Source organism: Ictalurus punctatus, chromosome 6, assembly GCF_001660625.3.
Source record: "Ictalurus punctatus breed USDA103 chromosome 6, Coco_2.0, whole genome shotgun sequence".
NCBI classification, from domain to species: domain Eukaryota; kingdom Metazoa; phylum Chordata; class Actinopteri; order Siluriformes; family Ictaluridae; genus Ictalurus; species Ictalurus punctatus.
In genome coordinates, this window is record NC_030421.2 from 30435535 (window position 1) to 30454516 (window position 18982).

The 18982-nt window shown below is 37.9% G+C and overlaps 2 protein-coding genes across 4 annotated transcripts in view; one reads left to right on the top strand and one right to left on the bottom strand.

Moving 5' to 3' along the window:
* Positions 1–8717, top strand: part of pfkla (phosphofructokinase, liver a) — a 22964-nt gene extending 14247 nt beyond the window's left edge. The window contains exons 14-22 of the mRNA XM_017470525.3: positions 751–821; positions 913–1000; positions 1105–1257; positions 1471–1635; positions 3447–3508; positions 5875–5986; positions 7208–7307; positions 7405–7510; positions 7623–8717. Of these exons, the coding sequence (XP_017326014.1) occupies positions 751–821; positions 913–1000; positions 1105–1257; positions 1471–1635; positions 3447–3508; positions 5875–5986; positions 7208–7307; positions 7405–7510; positions 7623–7770 (1005 nt within the window). The 3' untranslated portion in view covers positions 7771–8717. The remainder of the gene's footprint in view (positions 1–750; positions 822–912; positions 1001–1104; positions 1258–1470; positions 1636–3446; positions 3509–5874; positions 5987–7207; positions 7308–7404; positions 7511–7622) is intronic.
* On the bottom strand, positions 8715–18882 carry LOC108266292 (protein SIX6OS1). 3 transcript variants are annotated; one of them, XM_053681118.1, is made up of 15 exons: positions 18758–18882; positions 18550–18598; positions 17511–17567; positions 17311–17437; positions 17078–17167; positions 16794–16981; positions 16689–16710; positions 16511–16613; positions 13539–13692; positions 13373–13422; positions 12969–13126; positions 11371–11503; positions 11211–11249; positions 9872–9896; positions 8715–9791 (listed from the first exon to the last, which is right to left on the bottom strand). In XM_053681118.1, the coding sequence occupies exons 2-15, from the start codon at positions 18590–18592 to the stop codon at positions 9655–9657; spliced, it is 1326 nt and encodes a 441-aa protein (XP_053537093.1). In that variant the 5' UTR covers positions 18593–18598; positions 18758–18882; the 3' UTR covers positions 8715–9654. The 3 variants fall into 3 exon arrangements, with proteins under 3 accessions (XP_053537093.1, XP_053537091.1, XP_053537092.1); XM_053681116.1 differs by having other exon boundaries at positions 11371–11506; positions 18758–18878; XM_053681117.1 differs by having other exon boundaries at positions 11371–11506; positions 13542–13692; positions 18758–18877.
* Between the last annotated feature and the right edge of the window lie 100 nt (positions 18883–18982).

Sequence of the window (18982 nt, forward strand, 5' to 3'; positions counted from 1 at the left end):
GGTACATTTACACTGCATTGGGGGTGGGGGGTGGGGGAGGGGTCACTAAAAAACAAGCAGGTTTAGCTCTCCACAGAAAAGTGTTCCAGTGAAACAGAGGTTAAAGCATGTTGCCTAGATGACAGCTTTGGGGTATATTTGTACGTTTTTTAAAAACACAGTTAAATTCCAAATGTACTTGTGTCCTGGTGATGGAAACTTATTAAAACCATTTATCTCCTGTTCGATGAACATTTTTACTGGGCTATAAAAAGTGACTTGAAGTTGTTGCTGTTCTGATATAATCATGTTTTCAGTAAAAGTTGCTATCAAACTGCTATCTGTCTCCTCCATCTTTCACTTCACTGATTTCAGTGTGAAGAGCCTGACTGTGAGCATATTTGTGACTCCTAAAACAATCTGATATGTCCACTGTTTGACAATATTTACTTCTCGTTTACATGAAGTTGAGAAATCCTCTTTGTCATGATGTCAGGTTTTTACAAGTGAAGTGGAAAAGACTTTATCCACGTTGTGGAGGCGGTGGTCAGATTGCGAATGGAGGGCGGAGCCTGGAAAAGTGAGTGGTAAGGATCTACACGTTAGAGCAATCCCGCAGAGATGTAGATCCTTACCACTCACTTTTCCCGGCTGCACCTTTCATTCACACTTGACCACACCCCCCGCCTGCACATAAGTATACTACAGTGAGCTTAAAGTACAATGTATTTACAATGTATTTTACATGCATAACTTCTTCCCTGTGTAAAGATTAAAGAGATGTCTTGGAGTAGTGTGGGTGGTTGGACCGGTCAAGGTGGCTCAATTCTGGGGACTAAACGGTTAGTTAATGGAGCATGTTTATTATTATTATTATTATCATCATCATATGATATTCCAGCCATGACTGCATTTTGAATGTTATCCTTCCAGAACCCTACCCAATACCTGCATGGAAAAGTTGGTTGAAAATCTTACCAAGTACAGCATCCAGTCACTGCTAGTAATTGGTGGCTTTGAAGCAAGTAGCAATATATTCTTGGTTATTTATATATGGCTGTACATTTAAGACATTTAACACTGGTGGATTGTTTGCTCAAACCCAAGAGCTCTTTTATTCTTTAGGCCTATGAAGGAATATTAGAGTTGTATGATGCCAGGGGGCGCTACAACGAGCTGTGCATTCCCATGTGCATCATTGCTGCCACCATCAGCAACAATGTCCCTGGGACTGAATTCAGTCTGGGTGCTGATACTGCTGTCAATGCAGCTATGGAGGTGAGTGCTATCCTGTTCAATTAATTATTTACTCGGTTAGGTAACACTAAAGCAAAAAAAAAACCTCGTTTAGACATATATGTATGCAGTCACAAAGCTGTATATCATATCATAGAGTAGTACACACAACACTATTAAACGGATCACAACCATAAATGTATATGTGTGTGTGTGTGTGTGTGTGTGTGTGTGTGTGTGCCATTTAACTATCAGAGCTGTGATAAGATCAAACAGTCAGCTACAGGAACAAAGAGGAGGGTCTTTGTGGTGGAAACCATGGGAGGATTTTGTGGATACCTGGCAACCACCACTGGCATTGCTGTGGGAGCCGATGCTGCATATATATTTGAGGAGCCTTTCAATATCCATGATCTGAAGGTGAGATTTTAATTATACTTAAAAACCAACTCCAGTAGTCCACTGTCCTGCTGTACTCTGTATGGGTGGGTAAACCACAGAAAGACGCTGTCCGATAGAGACATGACAATAGAGAAGGACATTTTGCATATTAATTCCAGGTGCTGAATGCTGAATTCAGGAAATAGGAAACAATTAATGCCAAACGCATGTATAAATAAAAAAAAAAAAGTCTTAAAGTAACTGAAACTCACAGCTAACACACTCTGCAGCAGTTTTCCAACAAGTCATATACAAGTTGTGTTTTAATACTTTAGTTACCGTTATAGTGTTTCACCACCACAGTAGATACTGGTTTCTTCCTGATTCTTATTTATACTGGTAAACCTCAGCATTTCCCTGAATTGATTTATATCAATTTTAAGCTAGTCAGGAAACCAAAAACAAAAAAAACTTGCACAGTGGTGAAATCATTTTAGCTCTTAAAGGTTAGATTAACTCTACACTTTGCTTTCTACAGTGCCCTCCACTAATATTGGCACCCCTGGTAAATATGAGCAAACACGGCTGTGAAAAATGGTCTTTATTGTTTAACCTTTTGATCTTTTGTTAAAAAAATTTCACAAAAATACTCTGCTCTCATGGATATCAGACAATTGCAAATAAAATACAGGTTTATATATAATATTATTTATTTATTTATTTATTTATTTTAAATATAGGTGTGTAACAATTATTGGCACCCTTTTAGTCAACATTTTGTGCTACCGCCCTTTGCCAAGATAACAGCTCTGAGTCTTCTCCTATAATGCCTGATGAGGTTAGTGAATACATGGCAAGGGATCTGGACTGTTCCTCCATACGGATTCTCTCCAGATCCTTAAAATTTTGAGGTCCACGCTGGTGAACTCTCCTCTTCAGCTCACCCCACAGGTTTTCTATGGGGTTAAATCAGGGGACTGGGATGGCCATCGCAGGACCTTGATTTTGTGGTCAGTAAACCATTTTTGTGTTGATTTTGATGTATGTTTTGGATCATTGTCCTTCTGGAAGATCCAACCTCGGCCCATTTGAATCTTTCTGTCAGAGGCAGTCAAGTTTTCATTTAATATCTGTTGATATTTGATAGAGTCCATGATGCCATGTATCCTGACAAATTGTCCAGGTCCTCTGCAGAAAAACAGTCCCAAAACATTAAAGCGCCCCCACCATATTTAACCGTGGACATGAGGTACTTTTCCACCTCTCTGTGTGCCAAAACCATTGTTTATTGCCAAAAAGCTCTATTTTGGTTTCATCTGACCATAGAACCCGATCCCATCTGAAGTTCCAGTAGTGTCTGGCAAACTGAAGACACTTGAGTTTGTTTTTGGATGAGAGTAGAGGCTTTTTTTCTCGAAACCCTTCCAAACAACTTGTAGTGATGTAGGTGACTTCAGATTGTGGTTTTGGAGACTTTCTGACCCCAAGTCACAACTAACTTCTACAGTTCTCCAGCTGTGATCCTTGGGGATTTTTTGGCCACTTGAACCGTCCTCTTCACAATGTATTGAGACGATATAGACACACGTCCAATTCCAGGTCGATTCATAACATTTCCAGTTGACTGGAACTTCTTAATTATTGCCCTGATGGTACAAATGGGCATTTTCAAAGCTGGTGCTATTTTCTTATAGCCACGCCCCATTTTGTGAAACTCAACAACCTTTTACCGCAAAGCAGAGTATTTTTGTGAATGTTTTGAAAAAAAGATCAAAAGGTTAAAGAATAAAGACAAGGGTGCCAATATTAGTGGAGGGCACTGTATAATATAACTTTCTTCTTTTTGATAGACAAACGTCGAGCATTTGGCAGAGAAAATGAAGAAGGATATCCAGCGGGGTCTGGTGCTGAGGTAGAATCTGTTTTATGTAACACACTTCCTTCAAAGACTGCCAGGTCCTCTCAGGCTTATTAAAGCAGAGTAATTAAGTAATACTGAAGCATTATACATTTCTGATGAACGTACAAAAGACCCTACACTTCCTGTTTTTTAATAGAATGTAACTGGAGATACATGGCACAGTCTGATATTTATCTTATCTCTGTCAGTTAATTATATTTGACTAATACATTTAGCTTTGACTTGAACTGTTTACACCAAGAGTGATTTATCTTCTTTTTAAAATATTGAATACATTTGTATGGACAGAACACACCTGATACTTTTTAGGTTAGTAACCAGGCTCTAAAGCAGTTTAATATATATATATATATATATATATATATATATATATATATATATATATATATATATATATATATATATATATACAGTTGAGGTGATAGATTTACACTCTGCCTTGCAGAATCTGCAAAACGTTAATTTTTTTTTTTTAAATAAGAGGGATCACATACTAGATAGTAGATGTTTACATATAGTCAACAAGACACAATAATAACTGAATTTACACAAATGAACCAGTTCAAAAGTTTACATACGCTTAATTCTCTTACCTGGATGATCCACGACTGTGTTTATGTTTTGTGATAGTTGTAAATGAGTCCCTTGTTTGTCCCGAGCAGTGAAACCGCCCACTGTTCTTCAGAAAAATCCTCCAGGTCCTGTACAATCCTCACTTTTCCAGCACCTTCTGCATATTTGACCCCTTTCTAACAGTGCCTATATGATGGTGAGTACTTTTCACACTGAGGACAACTGAGGGACTCGTACACAATTATTACAAAAGGTGCAAACATTCACTGATGCTCAAGAAGGCAACACGGTACATTAAGAGCCAGGAGGATGTATGAACAGGATGATCGGTGTAAAAATTTTTAGTATTTTGTCTTCTAGGAAGCATTTAACTATCTTATGTAGCTTTTGAAGGGCAGTACTAAATGTAAAAAATGAGATCTTTAAACAAAATGACAATTTACATAGAATATCCTGTTCAAAAGTTTTAAAAATTTTATTATCCCACTTTTTTTTGTTGTTGTTAATTATTAACATTTTGCAGATTCTGCAAGGCATATGTAAACTTGTGACCTCAACTGTATATTATCGTTTCCATAGTAGTTGATTAGACTAATGTGTTCGTTAGTTGCTGCTGTGGGGATGTTGACAAGTCAAAAAAACAGCGAGGCAGACAGTAAGGAAATACAATCAAACTATACTTCAAATATATGAGACTAGAAGCCAACTCTACAGTCAAGAGCATATTATGTAAGGCTACACTGGGATTTTTTATTTCCTTGAGCTGTAAAACATAATCATCAAGATTAAAACAAAAAAAAAGGCTAGACATATTTCACTTCATGTTTAAGGAATCTAGAATATATGAAATTTCCACATTTTGAATTAGATTAAGGAAAAAAAATTACACCAGATCGGTCAGCTCTTGCTGTGAGATGTTCCCCCACTCTTCCACCAAGGCATTTACAAGTTCTCGATCACGTCTGGGGGGGACACACGGTTACATGTAATTTTCCACTGCAAGGACGATCAGCTGTCCTTCCTGTCACCCTGTAGCACTGTCTTAGGCGTCTTACATTACAGACATTGCAGTTTATTGCTCTGAACACATCTGCAGTCCTCATGCCTCCCTGCAGCAGGTCTATGGCATGTTCACGCAGGTGAGCAGGAACCCTAGACATCTTTCTTCTGGTGTTTTTCAGAGTCAGTAGAAAGGTCTCTTTAGTGTCCTAAGTTATTGTAACTGTCACCTTAATTGCCTAGCCCCTGTAAACTGTTAATGTCTTAAGGACTTTTCCACAGGTGCATGTGGAATAATTGTTTATGGTTCATTGAACAAGCATGAAAAAAATCGTTTAAACCCTTTCCAGTAAAGATCTGTAAAGCTTATTTGGATTTTACAAAATTATCTTTAAAATACAGTCTCTTGAAAAAGGGATGTTTCTTTTTTTGCTGAGTATAAGAAAGACATTTAAGAACTCACACGTGCATTAAACACAGCAGACAGGAGCTGATTTTAACCAGCGTTTCAAGCCTCTGAGCTGAGTCCACATGCACTGTACAGTGGCACATGCAGAATGTGGGCAGTCACTATGCTATAAGTCTGAATTCTAGAGAGAGTGAACATGTGGAGTAGTAGGCACTGCAGGCTGTTTCAGTAGTATTTTTAAAGCTCGTGTGGGCTGAATGAAACAAGGCAGCAGGCAGTATTCACTTGTATGCTTTAAGACATTTACTGTATATGAGTCATTACTCTTACATGGTTTTGTGAATATAACTCTGATGCGTAATTGCTGTTGGCACAGGAATGAGAAATGCCATCCACAGTACAGCACTGATTTCATCTATAACCTGTACACTGCTGAAGGGAAAGGAGTGTTTGACTGCAGGGTCAATGTGCTCGGACATCTCCAACAGGTCAGCACTACACAACATCAGGACTCTTTATTGCACAGATCTCATCTAAACACATGGGCTGTGTGTGAAATTGTGACTTATGCATTATACAATCCCAATTCCATAAAAGTTGGGACGCTGTGTTAAATGTAAATAAAAACAGAATGCAATGATTTGCAAATCTCATAGACTTGTATGTTATTTACAATAGAACATAGAAAACATATCAAATGTTTAAACTGAGGAAATGTACCATTTTAATAAAAAAAAAATAAGGTCATTTTTAATTTGATGGCCACAGCACGTCTCATAAAAGTTTGGACGGGGCAACAAAAGGCTGGAAAAGTAAGAATTACCAAAAAGATACAACTGGAGGAACATTTTGTGACTAATTAGGTTAATTGGAAACAGGTCAGTAACATGATTGGGTATAAAAAGAGTATCTTAGAGAGGCAGAGTCTCTCAGAAGTAAAGACGGGATGGAATCTGAATGGAAGCATATGTTGCTCTAAAACCTGTATATACCTGTGTGTGTGTGTGTGTGTGTGTGTGTGTGTATCATGTTACTGACCTGTTGCCAATTAACTTAATTAGTTACAAAATGTTCCTCCAGCTGTTACTTTTTAGTAACACTTGCTTTTCCAGCCTTTTGTTGCTCCGTCCCAACTTTTTTGAGACGTCTTGTGGCCATCACATTCAAAATTATATTATTTTTTCTTTAAAATGGTTCATTATCTCAGTTTAAATATTTCATGTTTTCTATGTTCTATTGTGAATAACATATGGGTGTATGAGATTTGTAAATCATTGCATTCTGTTTTTATTTACATTTTACACCGTGTCCCAACTTTTTTGGAATTGGGGTTGTAGTCTCAGACCTGTTTTTCCAACTCTGGCAACAAATAGTTTAAACAAATTACATGCTATGTGATCTACACTAGTGACGTTAATGGAAATGGTTAAATTAGAGATTTTAGGCAAAACATCGAGATGCAATCAGTTTTTGAACAGCGTAAAGTTTATATGACCAGCATTTAATGTTAAATATTTTCTATAATGATTTGATACTTACTGTTTTTACATGAATACCTCCCTGTAAATCCCAGTATGAACACTGCAAACATGTGTCCTGCACTAAACTATAACCATGGTTTTTATCTTAGTGTTCATTGTTAAATAGTCTCTAACAAGAGTAAACTAATCCCAGAGTGTTGTTTTACTGTCTGATGCTTTTTTTTTAAGGGAGGCGCACCTTCACCTTTTGATAGGAACTTTGGTACAAAGTTGGGTGTGAGGGCCGTGCAGTGGCTTACTGAGAAGATGGCTGCCACCTTCAGACAAGGTAAAAATATTATTTTAAACTCTTTAACTATACCTTATACTGAAGGTTGCATATGTCATATTTCCACAACTGATACTAATTGATGCCTCTTGATCAGGTTCTGTGTTTGCTAACTCCCCGGAAACAGCGTGTGTGTTGGGTCTGAATGGCAAAACGCTCACGTTCACCCCTGTGGATGAACTAAAGAAGCAGACTGACTTTGAGTGAGTGTTCAAACTGATCTATCACTCCTGAACTTACATTCATGTATGAACTACTATAATTATGTTATTAAATTGTTTTGTTTATTGAGTTTTCTTTGTCCTGCCATTACAGACACAGAATGCCCAAAGAGCAATGGTGGCTGAATCTGCGACTGCTGCTCAAGATGCTGGCCAAATACCAGACCAGCTTTGATCAGTATGTCACAGGAGAGATTAGACACGTGACCCTTTGTTCTCTCAGTCAAGACCAAGGGTTTTAGACAGCGACATGCATTACGTTGATGTGCACCAGCGTACCTATTTACACCAGCTACACTTTCTTCCAAGGAAGTTCATAACCACAATCTGTGGTTGAACTGGATTGATTGGTTATAGCGTCAGCATGTTTATTACTCTGCAGAGTCATGCTTGGTGCTCCATTTGAAGCAGGGAACAACACTCCTGTCAATGCAGTATCTAAAGTAGCATTTTGCCAAATAATTTTTTTTTACATTTAAAGTCTATAAAAATAGCAGGGAACAATAGTACTATTGATACAGTGTATAAACTCTCAAGGGCTATATTCACAAAAAATCTCAACATTCCACTGAGTGCTCTAATCAATGGCACTAATAGTTCCTAGTAAAATAAATTGACTGAAATCGAATGACTGAAGCAGCGCTGAAACTCCTAAATGAAATCACATTGAAATTGCTATGTTAAAAAAAAAGATATCGAAAGTTGTTTTTAACAATTAATGTTTAGTACATGCAAACAAAACTCTAAATGTTACCTTGTCAAATATTTGCTAAGTTCAATAGTTAGTCTGTAAGATTGATGCATTGCAAAATAATGACACAATAGCATTTAATTTTAGGTCCATTTAACTAGAGTATCTAAAGTATTGAAAGATTTCTTAATTCGCATCTTATTCCCTGAAGTAAGCACTGGTTCGTGGTCGGTTGGCTTTTGAAACTATGAATTTTTGGGAAATGTGTGAAAATTTGTTTGATGGTTTGGGCAGTTCTTGGTAATTTTTGAGTTGTGTTTTACATTTACATTTTTACTATGGCCAATTTTAGATCTGTTCATGATTCAGTCTTAGTGACAAAGAAGTCTTCTGTTGTCTCAGGTTTAAGAGCTGCTTTTAATGCTAAAAGCTTTAAAACAACAATCAGGACCAAGTACAAAGCTAAAATGCTCTGTGACTTAATTTTACACACACACACACACACACACACACACACACAAAACAATCAGCTTTGAAGTACCATAAACTTAGGACTAGCATGTCCTATGACCTAGAGTTTGTCCTAAATTACCAGTGAGGCCAATTAAACCTTAGGCTTTTTTGTGAATACAGCCCATGACATCTTAAACAAAATAGTATGATTACAGATTGCCAAAAATGTCATTATTTTTAACTGTAAATCCTACAATAGAAATGGTCAAGCTCTACCAGCAGCCTCCCCTGCCTTACACACTGGTATATTTTACTTAAATTGTTTCACACTGGAACCTTAAGAATCCGAAACCCAAGCTTCTCATACGTGATTGTGTAATTTTGTGCTTATGTAATGTGAGGTGTACTTATTCAAGTGTAAAGTTATTCATAAGCAAGGAAAGAAAATACTCGCCAGTATTGCTGTTCATAATGTGATATTATTCAATTCTAAGCATTTGGTGACTGATTTTACAGTTGGCATGTACCAAAAACATCTAAACTGGCTTTCCACCTGTTTTTGGAAAACACATTTTAACACTCCTTAGTATAAAGTAATGGAAAAACTGAAACTTATATGTGAACTGAATGTCATAAATGAAACGAAGTCCTGACATTGTAGATAGATTATTTTATAGACACCACTGAACAGCTTATGTTCAGAGCAAGAAAAACACATCAAACTTTTAAATTAAGCTGTAACATCCCAGTAGATTATGTTTTTAATACCAAGGCATTTTAAACCTAGGGGTGTTTTTCATGACATCAAACAGAAGTTATGTGAAATATTGTTTTGTGATTAATTGTATTTTCAGCATTTATTAACCTTAACTGAACATTACAAATACAATACTATTAAACTGTAAACAATTCTTTCAAGTGTTTGTCAGAATCTGACATGAAGTACTAAAAACTAACTGCTTACCAATAAAAAAAAAACACGTTAAAACTTCCCAAAGCTGAAGGAGAAAGGGAAAGCATCTCCAGTCTCTCCTGACTCCTTGGGCTGAGGGCTCTTAGAGCTGAAAGAAAAAGCAAATTCTTCTTCTGTACGACTCTCTGATTCATCAAACAGAAATCCTGTCAAAGCAAAGAAAACAATCACATATATTCATGTCACAGAAGACAAATGTCATGTGTCGAGTTTAAAACTATCGTACCTGGCAGCCCCATTTCAGGTGACTTCTACGGGCAAAAGAAGAAATAAAAACAAACAAAAAGGGTTATTTATGAGAATAAAATAGTATGCATGTAAAAAAAAAAATCCCTAGCTCTAGAAGAAAACATGGACAAGCTACATGTCACAACAATTTATCTGAGGGTGCTCTTAACTTACTAGCTTTCAGAATGAAATGTATAAAATAAAATGTGCAAATAAATATGCTTTATATATATATATATATATATATATATATATATATATATATATATATATATATATATATATATATATATATATAAACAGCATATACTCATAAACTCATATACTATAACATAAACTCAGCAAAAAAGAAACCTCCCTTTTTCAGGAGATTGTATTTTAAAGATAATTTTGTAAAATCCAAATAAGCTTTATAAATCTTTATTGGAAAGGGTTTAAACAATGAACCATAAACAATTATTGCACATGCACCTGTGGAACAGTCCTTAAGACGCTAACAGTTTACAGGGGCTAGGCAATTAAGGTGACAGTTACAGTAACTTAGGACACTAAAGAGACCTTTCTACTGACTCTGAATAACACCAGAAGAAAGATGTCTAGGGTTCCTGCTCACCTGCATGAACATGCCATAGACCTGTTGCAGGGAGGCATGAGGACTGCAGATGTGTCCAGAGCAATAAACTGTAATGTCTGTAATGTAAGACGCCTAAGACAGTGCTACAGGGAGACAGGAAGGACAGCTGACCGTCCTTGCAGTGGAAAATTGCATGTAACCGTGTGTCCCCCCCAGACGAAATCGAGAACTTGTAAATGCCTTGGTGGAAGCATGGGGGAACATCTCACAGCAAGAGCTGACCGATCTGGTGCAGTCCATGAGGATGAGATGCACTGTAGTACTTAAAGCAACTGCTGGCCACCAGATACTGACTGTTACTTTTAATATTGACCCCCCCTTTGTACAGGGACTCATTATTCCATTTCTGTGAAACTCAATGTTCAGGTTATGTCTCAGTTGTTGAAAGTTTTTATGTTAATACAAATATTTACACATGTTAAGAAATTTTCTGGAAATAAAAGCAGTTGAATGTGAGAGGACGTTTATTTTTTTTGGTGAGTTTATATAGCTTAATTATTAAGCTCTTAACATTAATAATGAATGCATTGCATTACATGTTCATGCATTTCACAGCATATTATTACTCACTGATATTGAAATCTGCAAAATAGTAGAATATATGTATTTCAGGCTATATTATGAAATGCAAAACTCCTGCTCATTTTCCAAAAATAAATATACCTGCATAAATTCCTTTAGCTCTGTTACTCTAAATGCATACCTTACTGAAATAAAGGCTGGAGAAGATAAAAGGTGATGCCTAGAAAACAAACAGTTAGAGCATAACTGTTGCCAGATAATGACTCACACATGTACACAGTTTAAGTGCAGTGAGGATTATTGAAGATTTGTTCTTGTAAAAAAAAATTTTTTAGCCTAACCTCATTTTGGCTCCGCTCAACTTCGAAGTTGCAGTCGAAGTCTGAGAACGTGGGACTGTTTGGTCCAGAGTTCATGGAGAAAACGAACGCTGGTGTTTCTCTGCCCTTCTGCCCACCTTGAGATGTACTGGGGCTGCTAATACACACATAATATTAAAATCTAATTAATTTATGGCTGTATAACTTGAACAAATAAGGGTCTAATCACAGACTCTAAACCACACAATTATACTATGTGTAAACCATTGTTACGCCAAATCCTGCATAAATCTATCCTACCTAGCCAGGAAATTATGTTCACCATACCAGCTGTTATGTTAAGACATCATATCACAGGTGTCCAGACCATACTTATAGTCACTCTGATGGAGAAACGTATTTGTACTATTTGTAAATAAATAAATAGGCCAGCTTAATTATAACAATTACACTGTCTATTAGCTTACATAGCTAGCTTATCAGGTGAGTTTTAGGCACAGTGCCACTTAAATAAATATTTTAACATTGACTTCCTGGTAAATTCCTAATCAGGGTCATGGTGGATCCTATCCTGGGGACATTGAGCCACTCCACCACAGAAGACCATGCATACACATTTACACCTTGGGGCATTTTTGTGTAGCCAGTCCACCTAGTGGATTTTTTTTTGGTTTTGGGAGGTGGGAGGAAATCTACATACTGTATGTGAAAATCTACACAGACAGTAACCCAAACGCAGAATCAAGCAAGGGGCCCTAGAGCTGTGGGGCAACTGTTTCATCATGTCTTCCTAGCAAATTACATTTTTTAAATTTGATTCTTTAAAAAAGTCACAGGCTGCTTCTGAAATGTCAGTAGTTTGGAAACCCCTGCAGTATGAAAAGTGTTTCCATTAAGATTTAGTGACTGAGAATAGTATGTATTTGCTGTGTGTTACTGGGAGTCCTACTGGGACTCCAAGTTACTTCAAGTCCTACTGGGAAGTTTGTATTTACAAGTTGAGAAGTCGTAATTGCAACGTCAGATGCGTTCAAGTCACTTTGGTCGGAGCAAGATGGAGGTGTGCCTTCTCTTAATTAACTACAAAAAAAATACAGCAAGGTTTTTTAACTCTGCTTCTAGAAAATGAAGACCAAAGAATGCACATCAGATGTGTTTTGCTTTTTTATGTTTTTAATCAATTTATGAAGTCACTGTAAACATTATTGTTGCATATTATATCGTAATTGTACGATGCTAACATATTTTGTGAAGGCAATTAGCTTGTTTTATTGTAAATTTAAAAAAAAGCCTGACAATAACTTGCGGCATAATAACTGAAATCAGTTTCTGAGGCTGTACAACTACAGAAATTGCATCCATTGATTCCACCATGTTTTCTTACTGACACACTCCCAACTCGGAAAGGAAATCCAGATTTTCCCCGCTCGTAATTACGACTTTGTGGTGGCGTTCATGTGCGTTCAAAAATACGATCTTTCCGAGATGATTTGAACGCACTATTGTTCTAATTTGTTCTTTGTATGATGTACTACCGTTCTCATACTGAAGATTTTATATACTCGTCCTTTGATATTCTCTGGTATTTAGTAATACAGATCGAAAAGTTTGTTTTGTACCTTAGACAGAATGGACGGGGGACGGGGGTTGATGGGGCACACACTGCTCCCTCGTTAACATCCTCCTCCACAGTAGCTTCAGCACTTTCCTGCTGCTCCTCAGCCTCCATCATCTCCTCCAGTGCATCAGACCCACAGGAGGTGTTCATATTCAAATCCTGCTCACAAAGTCCAAGAAATCCAAGGAGAATTGTGTGCACACAAAACCTACACAGCACACATAATAGGGCTCGAAGACTCTCTCGGCACTGACTATGTTACGTGTTAATCAGGAAATTGTTTATCGATCATTAGTTGTTGTTTTTTTGATGTATTAAAAGTGCACTGTGAAAAGCAGACATTTATCAATGAACCTGCTCCATGCCACATAAGGGTATCAGCAAATTAATGTCAGTCAGTCATACCACTTCAACTGTGTGTTCTTGTTCATTCTGGTCTGCTTCTTGACTTTGTTCTGAGGAATAAAATATACCACTATAAACATATACATGAATGTAGTAGCTTAAAATGAATACAGTGCCATTTGTATACAACAGGGGTAAAAGAAAAGCAGAAATATTTTATCATTACCACCTCTTATTTCTGAGCTTGTCCATACTGTGCTACCAATTACACCCACTTCAGATGAATTTGACTCATCACCACCATCTGCGTGGTCCTGATTATTCTCCAAAGCCTTCTCATCCATCTCTATGTGAACATCCTCTTGCTCTGTTTCGGTATCCTAGAGATCAGAAATTGAGAAGAAAATACTTAAAAACAACCTTAGAATTACATTATTTAAGGGTCTGTTTTAAATAACGATCTTCAATTTAGGTTTGGCGAGTTATACATATGCTGACACAAGATATGCCAGATTGTAATGGTGACTAAGGCCCTGGTCACACCTGGTATTAGCATCCGTTTCGAGTGATCTGATCACAAGTTCGACAGACGAAATCCACAGCATTTACACGTGCCGTTTTGAACATATCTCCAGCGACCACTTGTGATCGGATTCCGTACATCATTTCCACATAAGGAAGGGTTTTGTGCACTCCGCATTCAGCTGTACAGGCTGTTTCAACCGTTTCGATCGCATGGTCTGCTAACGAAACTTAAAAATGAATGAGAGATCAGATGAAGAAAGCAGCTACAAAAAATGTAGCTGCCTTCGTAGCGCCTATTATAGCAAGACAGAGGGCTCTACTTCAGTGCTATTGCCAACGGTGTCACAATGATTACATACTTTCTGGCTAGGGCAATGCAGTCCTTCATTGCAGTCCAGGACCCATCAAGCTGCTTTCATTACATATTAAGTGATATGCGGTCATATGCGTCCCAAACCACCTCTGAAGGTGCTTTGAGTAATTGGACCACGGGGTGTCTCAGAGACACGTTGGACCCTGTTCACACCTGTACTTAGCACTGTTCACTTATGATCAGATCACCCAGGTGTGATCAGGGCCTAACTTCTATTACAGTGTTACAGTGACCACAGTGGTGCTGAGTTCTCAATTCTAATTGGGTAAAAGTTGATCCATTTACTAGAGCAGCAGCTCTGACAATAGTTCCAGCTGCAAAGCAAATCGCAGGTTTATATTAATGTGCTCATTCTAATATGTTATCATTTCTATAGGAACAACTCAATCACAGGAACTTGGACACTCCACATAAGCAAATATATAAAAAAAGAAAAAGTCTAATCACTGATAGGGATGAAACGGTTACCGGTTTCACGATAAACTACGATAAAATTCCCCGATGGTTAGTATTACTGTGTCACATTTTATTATCATTAAAACCATGAGCGATTATCATGATTTATAAAACTCGAGGTAAATGCTGTCCACACACACCCAGCATGAGTCAGACGCAGGCGCAGCATGCAAAGTTGTTTGTTTTAGCGTGAAAACGGACGCTACAATTAAAAACTGAACACGTCTGCTCAATTCAGCAGGAGCCAAATCAGATTTCATTCATCACGTGACGAGAGTGAGGCGAGCTGACTGACAGGAAGAGTGAGGCGAGCTGACTGACGGGACGATGGAGGAAGTTTTGGTTTAATATAAGCGAGTTTGTCATTATACTGTTTTATTGTTGTATTTTTCATTAAGGAATATAATGAACCCACCGTTAAAGCAATTCTTGCCCCCGAATTGCCGCTAATTCGAAAGCGAAAGTGCAATGCACAGCCACACAGGCATTCATAAGCAATTTAAAAGCGAGGGGGGAAAAGAAGGAAAAGCGCCATCGAAGCGCCAAAGCCCCCTTTCACAGCAACTTTCTTCTGGCAAGTTCTGCAGACACCATGTACCATCTCCTATTAAGTTTCCCTCAGCATTTTTATAAAACTCCAAAATATGACCACACTTCGGATTTGGTCCTCTTGGAAGGTTGGAAAGGTTCTCCTGAGCTCTGTTACTGCCTTCCACCCTGTTCTCTAACTGAGCTAAAGGATTTTTATTACAAAAAAAAAGCAAAACGACAGTGGGGGCGGTGCCACGGTGGGCAGGTGATGTAATCGGTGTGTGGCCGAACACAAATATAAAACCTGTTTAAATGACTTCCTTGTGTGTATCAGTAGTTTTTGTACATTTTCAGCACATTTTAACAATACCGTGATAATACTGATAACCGTGATAGTTTGGTCACGAAAACCATGATATGAAATTTTCATACCGTTACATCTCTAATCACCGATAGTGACAGAAAAAAAATCTGTACTAAATAGAATTAAATAAATGTTGTTAGTATTGGCAAATTGCTGTTGAATAAGAGGAGTAAAACACTTCAGGATGTGCCATTGGAAAATAATCAAATTCCATTTGGTAACAGTAACCCTGCTTCGCATAAGGCCGCATCCCACAACATCATTGTTGATTAGTTTCCTATACAGCATGCACTGATGTGTTTTATTCCTGGAGTAAAGCTAAATTCATGTCTATGGACAGAATCGGTCAGCTCTAGCCTAACACAGGTATATTTTCACATACTGCAATAAAGACCAACAATACTAAGGTGGTTTTTCACATTGGGCGCATTTGCCTCGAGTGTGATTGTTCCCCGGCACAATGAGAGGAAGCTTTAATTATTATTTTGGTGCTGTTATACGCAGCAGATATTATATGCAGCAGTGGACCTCTTCTGTGTCCCACAATGTTCCCCTGCCACTCATGGTACATGTGTGTTGTAGAAACTAACAATGTTATCATCAACTAAAACACACGCACAGGTTACTTTATTTCCTGAACAAGTGCAGAGTACAAGTTGCGTTCACATTCACGGGAATCGCGGCTCAGTTCCAGTGCAACCAAAGTCAGACCACCTCCTACTGGTAGTCTCGGGTTCGGTACCGCGGTGTGCTTCCAAGTCTGCACGACAGCTTTCACATTACCAATTTTTCACTCAAACCATGTTCTGATTCAGACTACTGCCAGTGTGAAAGCCCCATAAAAGATCACACTCCCTACAACATTTGCATTTATAGAGCTGGGTGTGGAGTCACTGTGCCAGAGAAAAGGAAAGATTCAAATATCCTGGGAAGGGTAGGATTATTGTACCTGTAGTTGAGAATCTTGATGAGATGTCATATCTACTTCAGACTGAGTGTCACTCTCAGATGGCGGTGCTTGTTGTTCAGTTGATTCAAGATGTTTCTGAACACTGAGGACAAATTCATGGGTAGGGATGGTGTCATATTTTATAAACAAACATAAACTGAAGTAACTATACATTTACCTGTCACACGTCTCATGGTCCACTGCAAGAAAAAACAAAAACAGAACAAATGCAGATTATAGAATACACATATACAGATATTCGGATATCGGGCTGATGAATTACCTTGCAGAGCTTTCAACTCTTTTTCTTTTGCAATTATTTCCTCTTCTTTGGCTCGGATTCTTTTCTCAATTTCTTCATTCTCAGCCTGAATCTGTAGGAGCTTTGTGGCTAGAGGATTCTGCAAATACTCCTCTTTATACTGCTGAAATATTTTCCAGTAGTTTTCCATTCTTTCCTGAAATGTCTTCCTTCAGGGGAAAAAAGAGAGCACTTTTGTGTTGATCCACACAGCTGTCAATACTCTGAAAGACAATTCTGTGTTCATGTTGAAATTATATTCATACATGTCTTCACTACAGCTTTCATGCCTCCTTTCAAGCTCAGCTTCCAGCATCTTCTCATATTGAAGAAGAAGATCGCTTGTTCCACGAAGACTGGGAATCACAAAACGGTCAAAGAGTTTTCCTTTTAACCGTGGTGAAAAACTAGTGTTAAAAAATTAACACTAACATACAGTCTAGAAGATTTGAAAAATACGAATATTATAATTAGTTAGACTGTTTTGCTTTAAACATACCTTTTCACATTTCCTTTGTAGCATTTGACTGTGTTTTGTTTTCGCTGAATGTCCTCTTCTAGTTTCTTTATTGTCTTATGAGTTTCCTCGATGCATTTCTTCTTTTCTTGTATGTCCTCTTTACAAACTGTACTGAGACATTTTGGAAGGAACTTAAAAAATATATATCTGATAAGCTAAACTATGCCTGGAATACTCACTTTGAATTTGTTGTGTCAGGTCCACCTTCTTCTGGGCTAATTCTCGAGTCTCTAAAGCTGTTAAAGATGTTAAAATAAAAATGAGGATTGTTCATTTCTAATGTGTAGTCAACAGAATATTAACTAGCCTAAATGTATATGGATCAATGACGTGACTTTGTGTCAAAGTATTTTCCTGTGTAATAATTAAATAAACACAACATACAATATATGGTCAACAGTGTGTTCGTTTTTTGGACCATATGTGCTTTTTTGAACATCCCATTCCATATGTATTCCCCCTTTGCTGTTACAGGGGACAGTGGTGGCTTGGAGGTTAAGGCTCTGGGTTACTGATTGGAAGGCCCGGGGTTCAAGCCCCAGCACTGCAAAGCTGCCGCTGTTGGGTCCTTGAGCAAGGCCCTTAACCCTCTCTGCTCCAAGGGTGCTGTATCATGGCTGACCCTGCACTCTGACCCCAACTTCCTGACATGCTGGGGTATGTGAAGAAAAGAATTTAATTGAACATATGTATATGTGATCAATAAAGACTCATTATCATTATTATAACCTCCACTCTTCTGGGAAGGCTTTCCACTACATTTTGGAGCATGGCTGTGGGGATTTGTGCTCATTCAGCTACAAGAACTTTAGTGAGCTCAGGCGCTGATGTTAGGTGAGGAGGCCTGGCATATAGGTTCAGTCAGGGCTCTGTGCAGGACACTCGAGTTCTTCCATACCATGTGTTCATGGACCTTGCTTAGTGCACAGGAGTTCGGTCATGCTGGAACAGGTTTGCGGCCCCATAGTTTCAGTAAAGGGAAATCATAACGTTTCAGAGATAAAGATACATACAAAGACATCCTATACAACTGTGTGCTTCCAACTTTGTAGCGACAGAAGGCCTACATATGGGTGTGATGGTCAAGTGTCCACATACTTCTGGCTCTATAGTGTATATCACATTATTCTATAATGCCATCTTTCTGTGAACACATTTTAGACATTTTTTGCTTCTCAAAGTTAAGGTCAAACATTGAAAGGAAGCTAAGAGATTCACCTAACTGCAGCAAAAGGTTGTCCAAATCGGACTGATCATCCATTATGGTCTAAAAAGGAAATCCAACAAGTACAATTTAGCAAGCTAGCTCCTGTGGTTAATGTTAGCTAACAAATACACTCTAGCTAACTTTCTTACTAAATCCTTTTCTAAATCACTTCTCGAGATTTTTATACTTAGATATCGAAAATGTATGGAGACATCTTACCTAAAATTATAAACGGTGCTCAATTATTATTCAATGCCGTTAATTATCGATTTTTTAAAGCTGCTAACGGTCAGATATTCCCTCACCGGAAGCTCACAGGCTAATCCTGATAGCAAAACTTCGCCCTCGCGCGCATCGTCAATAAAGTTGTATACCTCGAGCTGCAGAACTTAATTCATTAATAGTTTATTAATATTAATATTGTATCCAATTGACATTAACCTG

Excerpts from the sequence above, each read along its gene's own strand:
- LOC108266292 (XM_053681116.1), bottom strand. The coding sequence starts at position 18,592 with ATGGATGATCAGTCCGATTTGGACAACCTTTTGCTGCAGTTAG. Across the intron at positions 16,614-16,688 it reads GACCATGAGACGTGTGACAG|TGTTCAGAAACATCTTGAAT; the intron begins GTAAATGTATAG and ends ATTTGTCCTCAG. Across the intron at positions 13,693-16,510 it reads ATCAAGATTCTCAACTACAG|GATACCGAAACAGAGCAAGA; the intron begins GTACAATAATCC and ends TCTGATCTCTAG.